Genomic DNA, 15674 nt, shown 5'->3' with positions numbered 1-15674 from the left:
GACCCTCCTGTCGACTCCAACCTTCTTAGGACTAGGACCTGAGACGCTCATTCAAGTCTAGCAGCAACCAGAGCCTACTGTTGATCTCCAGGAATTTATTATGTCCAAATCCCCTCTCGACCTGGTTGGATCCCGGCAGCATCGTGATCCCAATCCGTATTACTGTCGTTGTCGAATTCTCGGTTGGGAGCCATCGTGCGAATATCCTTGCCGCCTCCGTTGCGCCAGTGTGTCTTCCAGGTCTTGTGTGCCCACTGTCTATGCATTGGCTGGGAAGCAAAATAATGCGCACTCCACGGAGCGCCGACCTTGAGCTGGTCCAGGATAAAGCTCGGGTGCCGGCAGACGATGGTACTCACATACACGTACCGTTTGGCGCGCTGACTCTCGAAGAAATCTGCCCAAGCTTCCAAATGCTTGCCAAATATCTCGATCGTCACGTTCTCTTCACAATCTTCCTCTTGATGAAGCGACCAAACCAGAAAATCACGCAAAGGCTTCTCAAGGTGAAACAAAGCCCACCCGACAAGCCAGCATTCGCGTGGTAACCAAGGGTAGGGAGCAAGGCGGTCGCGGTGAGCGAAAAGACATTTGACAAGAGCCCAGTTTTGATCGCGCCAACCGTAGTTTCTCTGGGCTATCTCGGCGTAATGCGAATCCCAGTACTCGTCAGAGATGAAGGCATGCAGCTCAGAGCGCTCATCCAAAACAGCACGCTGTCTTGCTCGGGCTTGGTGTTTTTGTTTTGATCTCGGCTGGAGTCTCGGCTTGTCAAGGAAATCCGCGAGGCGTACGTAAACATTGCTCCTATTCGGGTCCCTGTGCATCTTCTCTGGTGCTCTCAAGTGACTAGACCGTACGTGCCCCATTCTGGAAAGCGAGGCTGTCACTGCGTGATATAGTAGTTGGAGGAGGTATTGTCAGTCTTGAATCGATCGAGTTATGTATAGAAAATATCCTCCGCGAATCTTGTTCTGCCGGATCTGTTCGTCAGGATATCATTCGGTGGAAGCAGAACCCATAGTACACAGGGAGATTGCCAGGCTTTATTTGTTCGACCATTGATCCCAATGTTTCATTGTCCATCGCGCCAATCTTGAGTAGATTAAATTTTCAGAGTGTTTCCGTCAAAGGCGTCAAAGGGCTGCTTTGTGCCATCGGGATTGAATACCAGAATGGCCTCCACAAGCGCGGCACCTACAAAGGCCGCGAGTGCTTTGTAACTGGTACCTGGCTCGAACTCCTGGAAAAGAGCGTTACTAGTGTAGATGCAACATCAACCGGGCAGATTGGTGTCTAACTTCTTTCCTGATTGAAGAGGATTGCTATACTGTCAGTCTGCGCCCAGTGGTGGTAGGGACGCAAGTGCTCAGCTGTCGAGAACGGGATGGGTCATTCCGCCAGCTGTAAATCGTACTTCCGAGGTGACCACAACGTTCTGACAAGATGCCATTCGTGGTTGCGGAGTGAGTACGGACCATCCACAAGCCTCAGCAAGAGTCCATGTCTGTACGGGTCGTTTCTCTTCCGGTCCCTCAAGCAGGGTGATGGACTCCTCCAAAAGGCTTGCAACATTTCCATCCACGGACACAGTGACCTGCGAGCATACCTGGACCTTGTTGTGTGCTCTGGTATCATATCTTGCCCTCCTCGGTCATTCGTCGTACCCGATTCAGTAGGACAGTACCTTGTCTTCCCAGCTTTTGCTTTCCGTCTTTTCCTGGTCGTTTGGCCTTCGCCATGGCCCTTCGCTCTTGTATTCGGGCCTCTTGGGCTTTGCGTTTCGCTTCAAGTTGCAACTTATGCTGGGCAGCCAGTTCCAGCTCTTTCTTGTAGCCTGATTGTTTGGGTTTGCGCTGCCGATTCTGACGATTGGGGTCTCTTGGTCTTCGCGGCGAACGATCCTCTCTCCGTTGACTCTCCGCATCCTGTGTACCCTCGGCTGCCTCGAGCATAGCTAGCCGCTCAGGATGTAGTTCCAGGCTCGCGGGAGGATGGTCTACCGGGGCATTGTCGATGCTATTGCTGGCCTCTTTCAAGGCGGAATTGTTCTGATTCTGGACTTCTTCTTGTGCCTTGATTTTTGCATAGGCTTTCTTGACCTTAGCTTTCTGGATCAGGTCGCGCTTGATTTTTTGCGCTGGAACGCAGTTAGCATGATGTATGAGTCTACTCCAAACACTTCTTACTCTTTCGACGATATGTGCCATCCGGAAGATTGGCTGGTCCAACTGAGAAGCCCTTCCTTTTCTTCTTGTCTGGTTCGGTTGCTGCACTGGCAGCATCCGCAGTCCTTTTGACGCCCATCTTGCTTGACCCAAACCCAAAATGTTGAAATCGAGGAACAAATGGAACAAATGGTGCCAAATGCCCACCGTCAGTAATTGGGAGGGAGAACCTAATTAAATTTGGGTGGTCGTAGAAACTTTCCAGACGCCAGACGCCAGACGCGGGGATGAAGCGGCTTAGGAGGCTCCGCAGGTCATTAGTGACATGCGTTGGACGGCTCCGTCGGGAGGAGTCATTCATTGTCCTCACTTCAAAGCATGACGCTCGACCGCTCCTCCTTCCTGCGCTCTTCATGACTTGCCACGCCGCACAAGACTTCGCCTCTCGCCAGCTCCAACTACAAATAGTCATGCAGCGGTAGATCCTCTGTTCAGACGCCCTTCCGCAAACAGAGCGTGATGTCTCCAACCTCGACCTGTTCTCCCTCGAAGGCTTGCTCCGATAGCTGGCAGCCCTCAACACTACAATCTACGTCTAAGCATTGGAAGGCTGGGCCGCGGGAGCATGCCCTTTGTCATTGACCCGGAAGGCCTTCCTACACGATCAGCCAAGAGACAGAAACTCTTGTCCCATCCAGATATGGCTCGATATTCTGTGCAGACCCTCAACGGGGCTGGGAACTCCCCCAGTGAAAGAGAGGGCGATGCGAAGACTCCGACCGAGGGCCAGAAAGAAGTAGATTCAGACACAGGAGAGACACCTATCGAGACCAGTGATCGGGAAGAACTGATCCAATGTATCAAACGAGGTCAACGACCAACATGGGTTCCTAGGCCTGGGCTGGAAGCACTGTGCGCAGAAGTGAATACTGAACAGGACCGGCCTTACCAACCTGACAAACCAGTCCGGTCCGCGTCTGTCCAAGATGCTCCTCCGCAGCAAGGGGGAACTCCCTCGACCGCCGAAGCCAACGTATGGTATACCACGGACGCTCTCCGTCGTTCTCTCTCCGCCCTACATACAGGCGACTTCCATGATCATGTCGAGCATGTGCCAATCAGACCGAGCAGTATCCGAACGCCCCCACGGCGTTCACTACAGTCTGCGTACAGCATTTCTCCTCCGTCGTGGCTGTCCGAATCTCCGACCCTAGGGCACGATCCCACGGTAACGAATCCCGCTTCTGACACGCTGAAACGAACGCGGGCGCCTTCGTTGGGGAGCAGTTTTTCGTCACAATTTGTCATGAGAGTCCCGACAAGTCCACTTGTTCATGCCATAAACAACCCGTCTCTGGATTTTTCGCCCAGGGATGCACAACCGCACGATACTAGCATGCCCAATGTCGCGAGGAGGAGGACGATGCATACTGCTTTCGAACCATTGCATATGTCACCGGTTGACGACACTCGTGCAAAGTTCAACGGCGTTTCTCCACCATCTCACCAGGATGCAAATGCGCTTCCTCAAGGCCACAGAACCCGTCGCTCATTGAGTTCTTTCACATACCAACCTGCTGCGAGTCCCCAAGCCGCCTTATCGGCGAAATTGCGTCGGCCATCACTGGCTTCAGATGCATCTCCACGGCAGCGAGCTTCCATGGTCGGGTCTTTCGAAGAATCCATCCTCCGTGGCAGAATGTCTACTCCACCGTCCAAACCCCTCGACTTCGTGGCGCAGATAGGCGTCGTTGGGAAAGGAAACTGCCCAGCAACTCTCAAATGTCCGGCCCACGTTACGGTGCCATTCCCTGCAGTCTTCTACAACTATCCTTCTGCAACTTCTTCTAGATCGATATCAGACGATAATCCCAGCCCCTACGTTGGCGTCATTGACTTGGAACGCAACCTGACACCTCCAGAGCCTTCTTCTCGCCGCACGCGTCGCTCACAAAGCAGCCTTGACCCTGAAGCATTAGCAGCTGCCATCACTAGCCCCGAAAATACTGCTATAGGTAGGGCCTTGGCCCGGGAAGCTCGGGAAAACAAGGACAAGGCGTCACCTTCGCTCAAGGTACCCCCTGGAGGAGCGTATCGAGTGCCACAAAAAGGACAGCTCCAAATCATCATAAAAAACCCCAATAAAACAGCAGTCAAGCTGTTTCTTGTCCCTTATGACCTTGAGGGGATGTCTCCAGGGACTAAGACATTCGTGCGACAACGGAGCTTTTCGTCGGGGCCTATCCTGGAAGCTACACTGGCCCAGCAACAAGCCGATTTGGCTGCCCTCGATCCGCTTAGCAACAAAGATATTCTTCGATATTTGATACATATCAAGTTTTGTTCTACGGCAAAAGGACGTTTCTATCTCTACGACAACATCCGTGTCGTTTTTGCCAACCGAGTGCCGGATGGCAACGAGAAGCTGCGGAACGAAGTGCAGTTGCCGGACCCGAGATTCAGTCCCTACAAACCGCCGGTCGATGGCGGATCACGGAGCCCGAGCCTTGCGGAGGGGGCATGTTCTCCCCAGACGCGCAGTGGCAGATTCCCGGGCTTTGGCTCCTTTGATAACAGCCCAGAATCAGGTTTCGGTCAGCGCTCAAGTACCAGGGCACAAGACCCGGCATCCATTCCATTCCACATTTCCCCGAGGCCTATCGAGCAGGATCTGAGTGGTCCGCACCACGCAATGCGGATGGACGGAGCCAGGTTAGTGGACGTCCAGGGAGATGTGTCTCCCATCTCTGGATTCCTACCTTCGTCGTCTTCGCGGAGCTCACCCCTGCCTTGGCTACAATCTGGTCGTAATTCGATGGTGCGCGGCTTTTCGGCGGAGGCTGGGGATGGACTGATATCCCGAAAGCTTAAAGAGCTCAACGGTGGCGGAACGGAGCAGAACATCTAGAGAAGAGCGTCTGCTGATTGAATGCGTAAATTGACGTTCTTTGCGATGGAGTGAGGCGCTCGGCGTGATAACTGGACCTGGATTCCGGGATACCCATATGGTAGATTTACAAAGGCTGCATTTCGACGAATGATTTATACCTCTGCCGTGTCTGCTCATCTCGCAGCTGCCGTCGCTCCTCGCCTGTGATAAGCTTTGTAGGCCTCCTCCTCGTCCGGCTGATCGGCCTGGCAGAACCATTGAGAGCTGGGTCAGGTGGCAGCCAGAGGTCATTCTCGACTTGGGAGGCATCGATTAAACAGGTTTGAAGAAAGGATGAGGTGCAGGGCCCCCGAGAGGCGCCGTGCACACGATTGGACAGGTTGCAATGGCCTTGGATCCCTCCACACGGAGGCGGAGGTATTTGTTGGTCGCCGGTCCGCGTCGTCATAGTCAGTCATAGTCGTCCTGCACAGCCTAACGGGTCTCAAGCCACTGGCACCTGGGAATGCATAGGCGAGCCGGCTTGAGCTCCCACACCTCGCTGGTCCATCTGACTGCATGCTGCATGTATGTACCTAGTATCGATGCACTACAGCGCTGATGGCAAAGATGACCGCTGGTAGGAATCGGCTTGAACGGAGACGGAGTCTAATGCCAACAGGGCAGAGTTCCGAGACGGGCTGCCCACACTGCAATCGTACTGGCAGTGAAAAGGCATAATAGGCATTTAGGCATCGAGGGCGCAGGGCACTATTTCGACTATCCGTGCTAGTACAGAGCTCTCCGTAGTATTAGCACGCACTGCAGTTATGTTATCTTGGGAGATCCACTGCCACCCAAGTCCACGCGCACTGTCCGTCCGTCACCTTCGACGCTCGCACTCCATCAAGCAGGCCCTCCTCGCCATCCACAACCACTCGCTCTACCTCCAGAGTCGTCCCGTCACGCTCTCTCTCGACCTTCTTCGTTCTTTTGCCCAAATACGCCTTTCTTGTTGGATCCATTTCTCTCCTTGTCCGCCTTCTCGATGCAATACTCGTAGCCTTCTCTTCCCTCCGACTCCCATCCCCTCGTCGATGACCTGGGGGGTCATCCGCCTCCGAGACTGAAGATGCACAAGATCAGCAACTTCACCGGCCAGGCCCGTCATGGCTGGGAACGGATGACTCCAGCAGCGTTCGGCATGTCACGATTCCACCAGGACATGTCCACGCCGCAACCACTGAGACGTCCACAAGGCTCTCCCGCCATCGTGTCACCAATATCAAGCGAACCAACGCCCGTCAATCTTTCTTTCAACGTTCCCTTCTCCTACAACCTCGCCGGCCCGGACTCTGAAGAAATTCTGCATTCGAGCCCGGGTGCTTCTCAACGATGGACCTTCCCAGCGGGCACTTCGGAGGGGACGCCGTGCCACCAGCTGCCGGTCCATGTACAGAATGAAGAGAGACTGCGTTCCCTGTGCTCGTACATCAGTGAGCAGAGTGGAGGTCGTATACAAGCAACGGTTACATCCTCGGAGCCGAAGGCCGGACCTGCTCTACACAGAAAATCCCAGGCATTGGTGACAAATGTGTGCATTTCTGGCGAGGGCGAACTGGTTTACAAAATGAGGGCCAAGATTCTGAACGAGACTCCTATTTTGATGGTAAATACCCTCTCTCTCCTACGATGTCTTCGCTGACCCAATCGAGCGTTCCGCAATTGTTGATATCGATCCTGATTTGATCCTGGACGGCGCAGAAACCGGAATCCGCTCCAGTGTTCTCAGCCATATTGATCTTTGTGCCAAGTACACCGGAACCGACATCTTTCTCCTCAAACCTCGTAATGGAGATGCTTCCTCCACCGGCGTTTCTTACGGCAGTGGCGCCGATAGTGGCCTGGACCAGCGTTACCGAGTGAGCATCTTCGGTGACATGGAAAGTGTCGAACATGCAAAAACTAGGGCATTGATGATGATCGATCAAATTGTAACCTTACCCATGTTATCTGAGGGCGAACTGAAGCTTACGCATAACCAGCTCAAACACAAAATCGACGTGATCAAACTCGAAGTCACCATGCACACCTTGGTCTCCGGTCGTACGGGGAAGAACATCAAAATGATCGAATCGGCGACAAAGACTGCCATATACTTTCCACCTCCATTTCCTGGGGTCTTCGGATACATTCCGCCACATGCTACACGTCGAGCGGCAGATGAGATCTTCATTACCGGAGAAACGCAGGAACGGATAAACCAGGCGAAGCAGAAGTTGAAAGAGCTGGTCGTGGGCATCAAGCTATATTCCAAGGATGTTGTGGTTTCGGCCAGTAAAATTGATAACATCCTACTTGATCGACTGGACAAAGTACGAAAGATCATGGAGACCAATGGATCCCACGTCCTGTTCCCGCAGCTTGCAAGCCAACGAGGTCTTGTACGAGTGCAAGGGACCGACGTCCTTAACGTCGAAAGGACGGTCAAAGAAATCATGGCTCTGGTATGTCACTCAGGCAACGATGTTTAGCTGCACTCATTGACCAAACATGGAATAGGCGGGACAGTTTTTCAGTGCTTCCTGGTGGATCATGATGCCTGATCCGACACAAGGCTCAGGTCTTCGAGCACCGTCACCAGAGGATGTCCGGGTCATGCTGAGTGACATTTGCACAAATTCGGGTGCAGAGATCAGCTTCGACAAGTTTACCTTCACCATCAACGGCTCTGACGACGCGGTGAAAGCAGCAATGATGGTCATCAATCAAATTCCCTTTGTCAAGAGGACTCCTCACCAGCTGAAGGTCAAGATTGAACTTGCCAACGAGCACAAAGAGTTCGTTAGTGGGAAGAAGAATGGAAAGATTAACAAGATCATGGGTCAAAGTATAACATCCCTTCTGCCAGCACTTGTTGCAAGCTAATGTCTCGTTGTAGGCAATGTGCAAATCATTTTTGACGGCTTCAACGAGTACAACTTCTACATTGACGTTGTAGGCAGTCAATACGAAGCTGTGAAAACTGGTCTAGACTTGGTGGAGCAGGAAATGCCAGCCTCCATTTCGTTCCATGTCCCTGACCAGTACCACAAACGGATCATCGGAATTGGTGGACAACATATCCAGCGCATCATGAAGAAGTACTCGGTCTTCGTGAAGTTCTCCAATGCAATGGACCGCGGAGGTGTGGGAAAGGACGACGATGACATCAAGGTGGACAACGTCATCTGTCGGACACCTGCACGCAACGCACAGAGCTTGGACTTGGTGAAACAGGAGATTATGGATATGGTGGAAAAAGCTGTAAGCGAAGATGACTCCCTGACTGAAGTGTCCATGTTCTTATCCAATGATTCTTCCTAGGACGCCGAGTTTGTCTCCGAGACCGTGGTCATTAACAGACTCTACCATCGCGAATTGATCGCACGATTGACGGAAATTGAGGACTTGGAGAAGAAATGGAACTGCAAGATTGACTTCCCAAACACCGAGCAGGCCAGTGACATTGTCACCATTTCGGGCCCAGAGTATCAAGTCCCCCAGGCGGTAGATGCATTCCTTGGGATGGTGCCTGAGAGCCACGAGATTGCTTTCCAAAAATCGGACGACCTGCAGGCTTTCTTCAGCAGTCCTGAATTCTATAACGACCTCTGTCCGAAACTGAGGAATCAGTACGAAGTGGATGTTCACGCCAATCCCGACCTTGGCAGCCTACCGAAGTCTGCTACAGCTTCGGTGGAACGTATCGTCGGCCCATCCGAGGGGAGGCTTGTACTGACATACACGCGAAACAATGCAGGCGGGCTGAAGGATGCGATCGATTACCTCATATCGCAGCTTGTACCTCACGGGCTCGACGCTACGACGGTCAAGGGTGCAATTCCACGGCCTAAGTCAGACTCATTCGAAGACTCTCTCCCTTTCTTTGACTCGAAGCTGTTGCAAAACGCGCCCTCTCTACATTCCACCGACTCTCCAACACGCTTGAGCTTTGCAGATGGCGACAGCACCCCGGTTTCGGAGCGTGCATCTTTGTTCGACCGGCTTCGCAAACCGGGCAGCATCTCATCCTTCTCGTCCTTTATGAGCCGCAAAAACCAGAACAACTCGCCGGGGACGTTCTTCAAGCAGGCCTCTTCTAACGCCAGTAAAGCGTCACTCATCTCCATGGAAAGTCGTGAGAGCGGTTACCGGAATTTCTGGAACGATAGTGGCGTCAACCTCCCCGAGGAGGATGTTTCGGTCTCGCTCAGTGGTGGCTGGCCATCACGTTTTCACGAAAACAAATTCCCCTTTGGGACTGGCGGTGGTATACCCGGAGACAGAACTCCCAAGCACGAGCCTCCTCGCGCCAGTTTTGACTCTGGAAGGCCACCGACATCGCATTCTCTGTCATCCTACCCGGCCCCAATCGGGCCACATCACATTCAGATCCCCGGCGGCACCAACGGATCTGCGCACAATTTGAATCTACCTTTGCGCTAGACTTTTACGAAGTCTATGTTGACCTGATCGACAACGATACCCTGACATCGATATGGAATCATGATTATCTACTCTTATGTCTAGCGAGATACCCTTTGTTGCTACAACGGAAAAAGTAAAGAGATGGAGGGCTGCAGTTTTGGTGTGATGCTTGTGATGGGACTCAAGCAATGATTCGTGTCTGTTTTTTTTCATGTTTTCTGTTCTGCTTGGAATGCACGAACACGCCTCTTGATGTTTTTGACGACGTTCTTTATGCCTGTGATTTGGAAGATACCCGGCACGCTCTCCCGTGGGCGGTTGTTGCTATGGTCCGGTTGGCCCGCTCCCGAAAAGCCATTACTGCTTCAATTGGTCCCTGAAAAGAAAGGAGATATACCCCGAAAGTTGTTTAGAGGAATGCATGCTGTTGAACCGTTTCCAGCTCGATTTCCGAATCGCGAAAGCCATTAGAAGTAGCCTGATGTTACTCTGGACGGTAGAAGTGATGAAGCTAGAGCCTGAGGCGGCCCCAAGAGAGGCCACGTCACGTGCTCCAACGCCACGCGAGACTCCTGTGGGACTCGGGTGGGCGAGTCGCGTCCTCATCCTTGACGCAGCAAGCAGCGGCATTCCCCTGTTTTGTTCTCGGTGCAAACAACAGTTATTACAGGCCTGCACTACGTCTCCAGCAACACTCGTCCATCCCCGTCCCCGTTCCTCTCGACGCCCATTGTATAGCATTGATGCATCGCTCTCCTCCTCTGTCATGCGCCTTTCCAACCGGACATTAAGTGCCAGGCATGGCCGACCACAACATCAAGATTGGATGTACTGTCCAGACGCAGGACGGCAGGGAAGGCGTTGTGCGATACATTGGACCATTGCACATTGCCGCAGGAGAATGGCTGGGCATCGAACTACCCGATAACACAGGCAAAAATGATGGGTCCGTCAAAGGCCAGCGGTATTTCCAGTGTGCTTCGGGCTTTGGCATCTTCGTCCGTAGGGAGTCTGCGGTCAAGATCGTGAAGCAGCCTGTTCAGGGTCTCAAGACCAACGGGACATCAAGTGCCAATGCGCCCCTGATTAAGCCCCGACCATCGAGCGGAGTCACTGCAGATGTTGCGAGGAAGAGGCAAAGCCTGATGAGCACAGGCGCGGGACCAGTTGGTGGATCGAGGCTATCCATGAGGGTATCTATCCATGTCTCTCTTGAGATAGTGGTTCGTCCTGCTAACCTAGGTGTTTTAGTCCCCTACAAAGTCGCCAACAAAAGTCGCGCCGTCGTCCGGGACTTCGACCACTTCGACCCCACGGAGCGGAACGCCAGCAACGACTGCACGAACGTCCGACTCAAGTACGAAATCTAGGCTGAGCACAACGGGGAGATCGCTGATGGGACCGCCCGCTTCTACAACCAAGACCGGCGCTGCCACGGCTAGACAATCCATCGCAGGCGGTGCAGTGAAGCCTCCGCCAACAAAAGCGACGTCTGTCCATCCACGGCAGTCCCTGGCTGGTGCCAGGCTTTCGATAAATGCAAAACCCCCTCCACAAGACGTCAAGGCTCAGACCCCTCTCTCCGGCTCTGATGCATATCGTTCGCCCCCGATACAGGAAGACGCTCCGGCGCTTATACCCTCTAAAAGCACGGCAAGTGATGAACCTCCGGATTCATCGGCCTCAGACCTCGGGCCGTCCACCTCAATATCTGTATCCAAAGAGCCGGAACGTGCTCCAAGCCGCGGCTCAATTGCTCCTGCTGAGGACAAGTCACGACACACACACGTAATCAAGGCACTAGAAACAAAGGTCCGCACATTACAGAAGCAGAGGCAAGAAGACCTGGCGAAACTACAAAATGTACAAGAACTTGAAAGCCAGACTGCGCGATACCAAAGCATAATACAGACATTACAGAAGAAGCTCAAAGCAAATCAAGAAGAGGTCCATGAGCTCAGGGCCAAGTACGAAGATGCTGAAAGCCGCGCTGAGAAAGTACCGGACAAGACTGCCGAGCAGGAGTCTGAACTGGAGCTCGCAACCCTGGACAAAGAAATGGCCGAAGAGCGTGCGGAGATGTTCGAAGCGGAGCTGGAGGCTCTCAAGCTGAAGCACGAGGAATTGGAACTGGAAGTGGAAATTTTGAGGGAAGAGAACCGAGAATTGTCGTCGGTCATGAGCCCCGAAGAGAAGGCAAGTGCTGGATGGCTCCAATTGGAACGCGAAACAGAGAGGCTGCGGCAGGCGCTGGTCATGCTTCGAGATATGTCTCAGCAAAACGAGGGCGACTTGAAGAATGAAATCAAAGAACTCCAACAGAGCTTGGACGAGCTTGAACAGACGGCTTCGAAATACGAAGAGGTGGTAGCGAAGCTCAGCCGATCGGAGGAGACCAACGAACACCTGAGGGAGCAACTCGAAGCCGCAGAGGCAAACGATGATATGCTGGAAGCCATGGCGGCCGAACGAGATCAAAATCGGAATTTGATCGACATGCTGAAACGACAACTGCAGGACCTCGAGGAGCACATACAAGTTACGGACGAGCTTGAGGCATTCCACGTCGATGAAGAGAAGCGTTTGCACTATCAATTAAACGAGACCGAGGCCATGCTGAACGAGACGCAGCGACAAGCTGACGAGCGAGAAAAGACAATTGAAGACTTGGAATACACCTTGACGAAATTCCGAGATATGGTTCACGGCCTCCAAAGCGACATCAACGAACTACGGCGATCCCGAGAGATCAGTGAGCTTGAGGCGCATGAGATGAGCAGCAAGTCCCGAACAATGATGGATCTGAATCTCAAGCTGCAGAGTTCTGCTGCCAAAACTCAGCTGAAAGCGATTGATCTCGAACTGGGTAAGATGCGAGCCGAACAAGCAACCCTGCATCTGGAAATTGTGCAGTCATTTGTGCCCGAGTCGTTCGATATGGACCGCAGACCGATTCTTGCGCTTTTGTGTTTCAAGAGGATCAAATCGAAGGCTCTCCTGAGCAAGACCATCCTGGTAGAGAGAACGCGCGACCGACCCGATCTTCTCCAGGATAATCCCATGTCGGTCTTCGCGGTCATGGAAAAAATGAACCTCATTGCAAATCTTTGCGGCAGATTTGTGCAGCATATGTCGAACTGTTCTACCGCAGACTTCATGAAGTACGGCGGGGCCCCGTTCGAGTTGGAGCCAGTAGAGCAGACGATGAATGGGTGGATTGAAGCCTTGCGTCGTGATGAACTCGCTCATGAGGGTCCTGACCATCTGCAACGTATGGCCGGTATTCTGGTTGACATGGCCGAAAAATTACTTCCAGAGAGCCATGAAACCAAGGCGGCGCAACTCGTTGCGTCCATCTCCATGGTCGAAACTTGCACGGAGGGTGTTGCGAGTCAGGCACAAGTTCTCGACAAGGCTGTTCAGGCTAGACTCGGATTGCCGAATGAGGAAGACGAGGCTTCTCGGTCCTTTGAAAAGCGAATCGATCAATTGGGAATCAAGGCTCGCACGGTCAAGTACATATCGAGCAAGCTTGTGCACGCCTTGGGAGAGCTCCAAGCGCGGTCCATGTGTATGGGCGAATCGACATGGAACGCTTTCTCGGAAGCTGAGCTTTGTGCCGAGTCTTTGTCTCGACTGACTCAGCAAGTGGGCACCGCCGTGATGGAAACGCTCAATAACGCCGAGAGAGAAACACCGCTGTCATACGCCGAGGTCACCAATCTGATGGCAGAGGCTGCACACAAGGCGCAACTGGAGACTGGCGGGCACAGTACTGGCTCCGAAGATTTCTTCGACATCCTGGTCAAGCAATTGCAGGCACTTCAGGCGACGGTTGACGAGCTTAACACCAAATGCGCCGATCTTTCCTCCGCGATGGAGTTTGAGAAGTTGCCAGCGCCCTGGACGGTCCGAGCCAAAGAAGTGAAGGCACAAAAGGTCTTGTCACAAGACTTTCAGGAGGAGATGGCCCGGTTGAGATCGCGAATCCAGGAGCAGACCATCCGAATCTCCGAGAAAGACAAACTACTTGAGGAGCAGCAAGTCAGGGTGGAATTGCTCGAGTCGCGGGCCAAAGAGACCAAGATCAAGGATGACACTGTCAAAGCCATGAAGGATGAGATCGAGACGCTCCAGGCCAAGAACACTACCGCACACCAGAGTCTGCGAAAACTGGAGACAGAATACCAGGCAATGTTGGAAGCGAAGGCCGCCCAGGAGACGGAGCTTGAGGGTGTCAAGCAACACAGTCTCTCACACGCCCATGGTCTGACGGCCGGTACCGTGGATGAAACAAGCTCGACGCGTGCCAAAGCCGAAATAGATCAGCTCCAGGTGGAAATCGCCAGTTTACAGGCATCTGTCCGCTTCCTCAAACACGAGAACCACCAACTCAGAATCCCTGTCAGCGAGGTCAATCAGGCTGCCGTAGAGCAAGCATGGCTGGATGCCGGTTGTCTCAAAGCAGTAGCGAAAGAAGACAAGACCGAGCGACTACGACACGAATCGCGAGACATGTTCGCCGGCCTCATCGAATTGGCCAAAGCATCCAAACCCATCAGACTGGGGTCAGAACCAATCCACAAACAAAAGCTAAATGGGCACAAATCATCTTGGCGACCCGATACGCAGTCGACGTTTTACAGCCTTCTTCGAAGTAAAGAGCAGCTAGAGCAATGGAATGAAGCAAAGGAAGACTTGATCCGAAGAGCGCGGGTTATGATTCGACCGTTACCGACGAAGCCTGTACAACATCAGGAAAGACGAGCGCCTGGCAAGGTTGGCCGGAAATCACACCAGGCTGGACTTGCAAAAATACCGGTGGCTGAAGAAGCCGACGACCTGGAGATTGCTCCGACTGTGGATGGAATTCAAGTGGTCGAATGATATTTTTTTCCCTGTGATCATACAATGTTCGGGCGAGACAGCCGCCACAAACCTTGCTATGGGATACCAGGATAAAGAATTGCACAGTACGGAGTACAGAGTACTAATAGCTACTGTATAGCTGAGGGTTTCCTGCCCAACGGCCTGCAACTCGGGGGCGCTGTCTTGGCGACTAATTAGATTGTTCAGCGAGGCTTAGGTCAGGGTTTCGCCAAAAGGGGCGAGGCTAGGTCAACCATAGAGGTGTAAGCGGAAGTACGGAGTACGGAGTACATCCGGGATACTCTGTACAACCAGGCTCCTCCGATCATTGTCGAATGTAAAGATGTTTACGGAGTACAGAGTAGAGTTCGAGGATTTGCACGGGGCACAGGGTTTGACGCTTCGCGGCATGGTTGATCACTTTGTACGCTGCCGTTATGGACATCCTGTCTCGTCTCACCAGCTCACGGATTCTCGCGGTACAACTTCCTAGCTATTGGCCTGATGTTAGATCCGGACGTCCAACACTGCCTGCCCCCTCACCGTGTCGTTCCGAGGCTCCTCCAGGGAGGAGGTCATGGTTCGCTGGTGTTAGGGCTACTTCAATCACGTAGCAGTTGCGAGGGGTGCGAGGTGTGCGAGCGGGCATGTTTGCTCATGAGATGGGCGACGTCGAACAAGGCCAACTCTCGGAGAGCAGTGGCTCCAGTGGAGAGCGGTGGACAGAGGTGGAGAGCGAGGGAGAGCGATGGAGAGCGAAGTGGGCGTCGATCATGCAGTAGAGTCTCGGAGAAAAAAAGCCAAGTGTGGCAGTGCTGGCTAGCGGACGAGAATGCGGATTGTGATGGGCTGGCGATGGTCAAGCTCGCGGTCAAGCTGGGCGCTAGAGAGCCCTTGACGCGCTGGAACAGGAGACCGCAACAGGTCGATACTCGGCACACTCAGCAAAGACTGCTCTGCATCATCAGTTGCTCTCACTCAGCAGAGGTGACAGGCAGGAAAAGTCTCTCAAACTGAACCAGTAGTGGCACGTAGCACATCGACAGTGCCCGCCAGCAAGCCAGCAAGCCAACTCGCCAAGTACTTGGCGGCCAACCGCAAACTAAGTTGCCCTTGAACGCCCTGCCAGTGCCTCCCAAGCCCTGACCTTCGACCCTGCTGCAGCACGGGCATGAGGAAAGCTCTATATCGCCGTCCTCATTCTTCATTAGTTTATTAGTACTTCTTCTATCACCTGCCAGTGTCGCTTCCTTCTGGCGCAGGCTTGTGCCCATACCGAATGGGTACGTTCCTCTCTT

The 15674-nt window shown here is 53.2% G+C and overlaps 5 protein-coding genes across 5 annotated transcripts; 3 read left to right on the top strand and 2 right to left on the bottom strand.

Moving 5' to 3' along the window:
* Positions 1–98: 98 nt before the first annotated feature.
* A1O3_02145 (uncharacterized protein) lies at positions 99–827 on the bottom strand (the record flags this gene model as incomplete). Its single annotated transcript, XM_007732288.1, has 1 exon — positions 99–827. One exon carries the CDS (start codon positions 825–827, stop codon positions 99–101), a length of 729 nt encoding a protein of 242 aa, XP_007730478.1.
* Positions 828–1634: 807 nt separating this feature from the next.
* On the bottom strand, positions 1635–2307 carry A1O3_02144 (uncharacterized protein; the record flags this gene model as incomplete). Its single annotated transcript, XM_007732287.1, has 2 exons — positions 1635–2140; positions 2190–2307. 2 exons carry the CDS (start codon positions 2305–2307, stop codon positions 1635–1637), a joined length of 624 nt encoding a protein of 207 aa, XP_007730477.1.
* A 486-nt stretch (positions 2308–2793) lies between these two features.
* On the top strand, positions 2794–5076 carry A1O3_02143 (uncharacterized protein; the record flags this gene model as incomplete). The annotated part of the gene is made up of 1 exon (XM_007732286.1): positions 2794–5076. The coding sequence occupies one exon, from the start codon at positions 2794–2796 to the stop codon at positions 5074–5076; it is 2283 nt and encodes a 760-aa protein (XP_007730476.1).
* A 1093-nt stretch (positions 5077–6169) lies between these two features.
* A1O3_02142 (uncharacterized protein) lies at positions 6170–9525 on the top strand (the record flags this gene model as incomplete). Its single annotated transcript, XM_007732285.1, has 6 exons — positions 6170–6706; positions 6753–7031; positions 7083–7544; positions 7600–7927; positions 7979–8343; positions 8404–9525. 6 exons carry the CDS (start codon positions 6170–6172, stop codon positions 9523–9525), a joined length of 3093 nt encoding a protein of 1030 aa, XP_007730475.1.
* Positions 9526–10307: 782 nt separating this feature from the next.
* Positions 10308–14394, top strand: A1O3_02141 (uncharacterized protein; the record flags this gene model as incomplete). The annotated part of the gene is made up of 2 exons (XM_007732284.1): positions 10308–10700; positions 10759–14394. The coding sequence occupies 2 exons, from the start codon at positions 10308–10310 to the stop codon at positions 14392–14394; spliced, it is 4029 nt and encodes a 1342-aa protein (XP_007730474.1).
* Between the last annotated feature and the right edge of the window lie 1280 nt (positions 14395–15674).

The sequence above is a fragment of the Capronia epimyces genome (genome assembly GCF_000585565.1).
Source record: "Capronia epimyces CBS 606.96 chromosome Unknown aczIQ-supercont1.2, whole genome shotgun sequence".
NCBI lineage: Eukaryota > Fungi > Ascomycota > Eurotiomycetes > Chaetothyriales > Herpotrichiellaceae > Capronia > Capronia epimyces.
The sequence above is the reverse complement of the archived record's forward strand: the minus strand, read 5'-3'. Positions and strand labels throughout refer to the sequence as shown.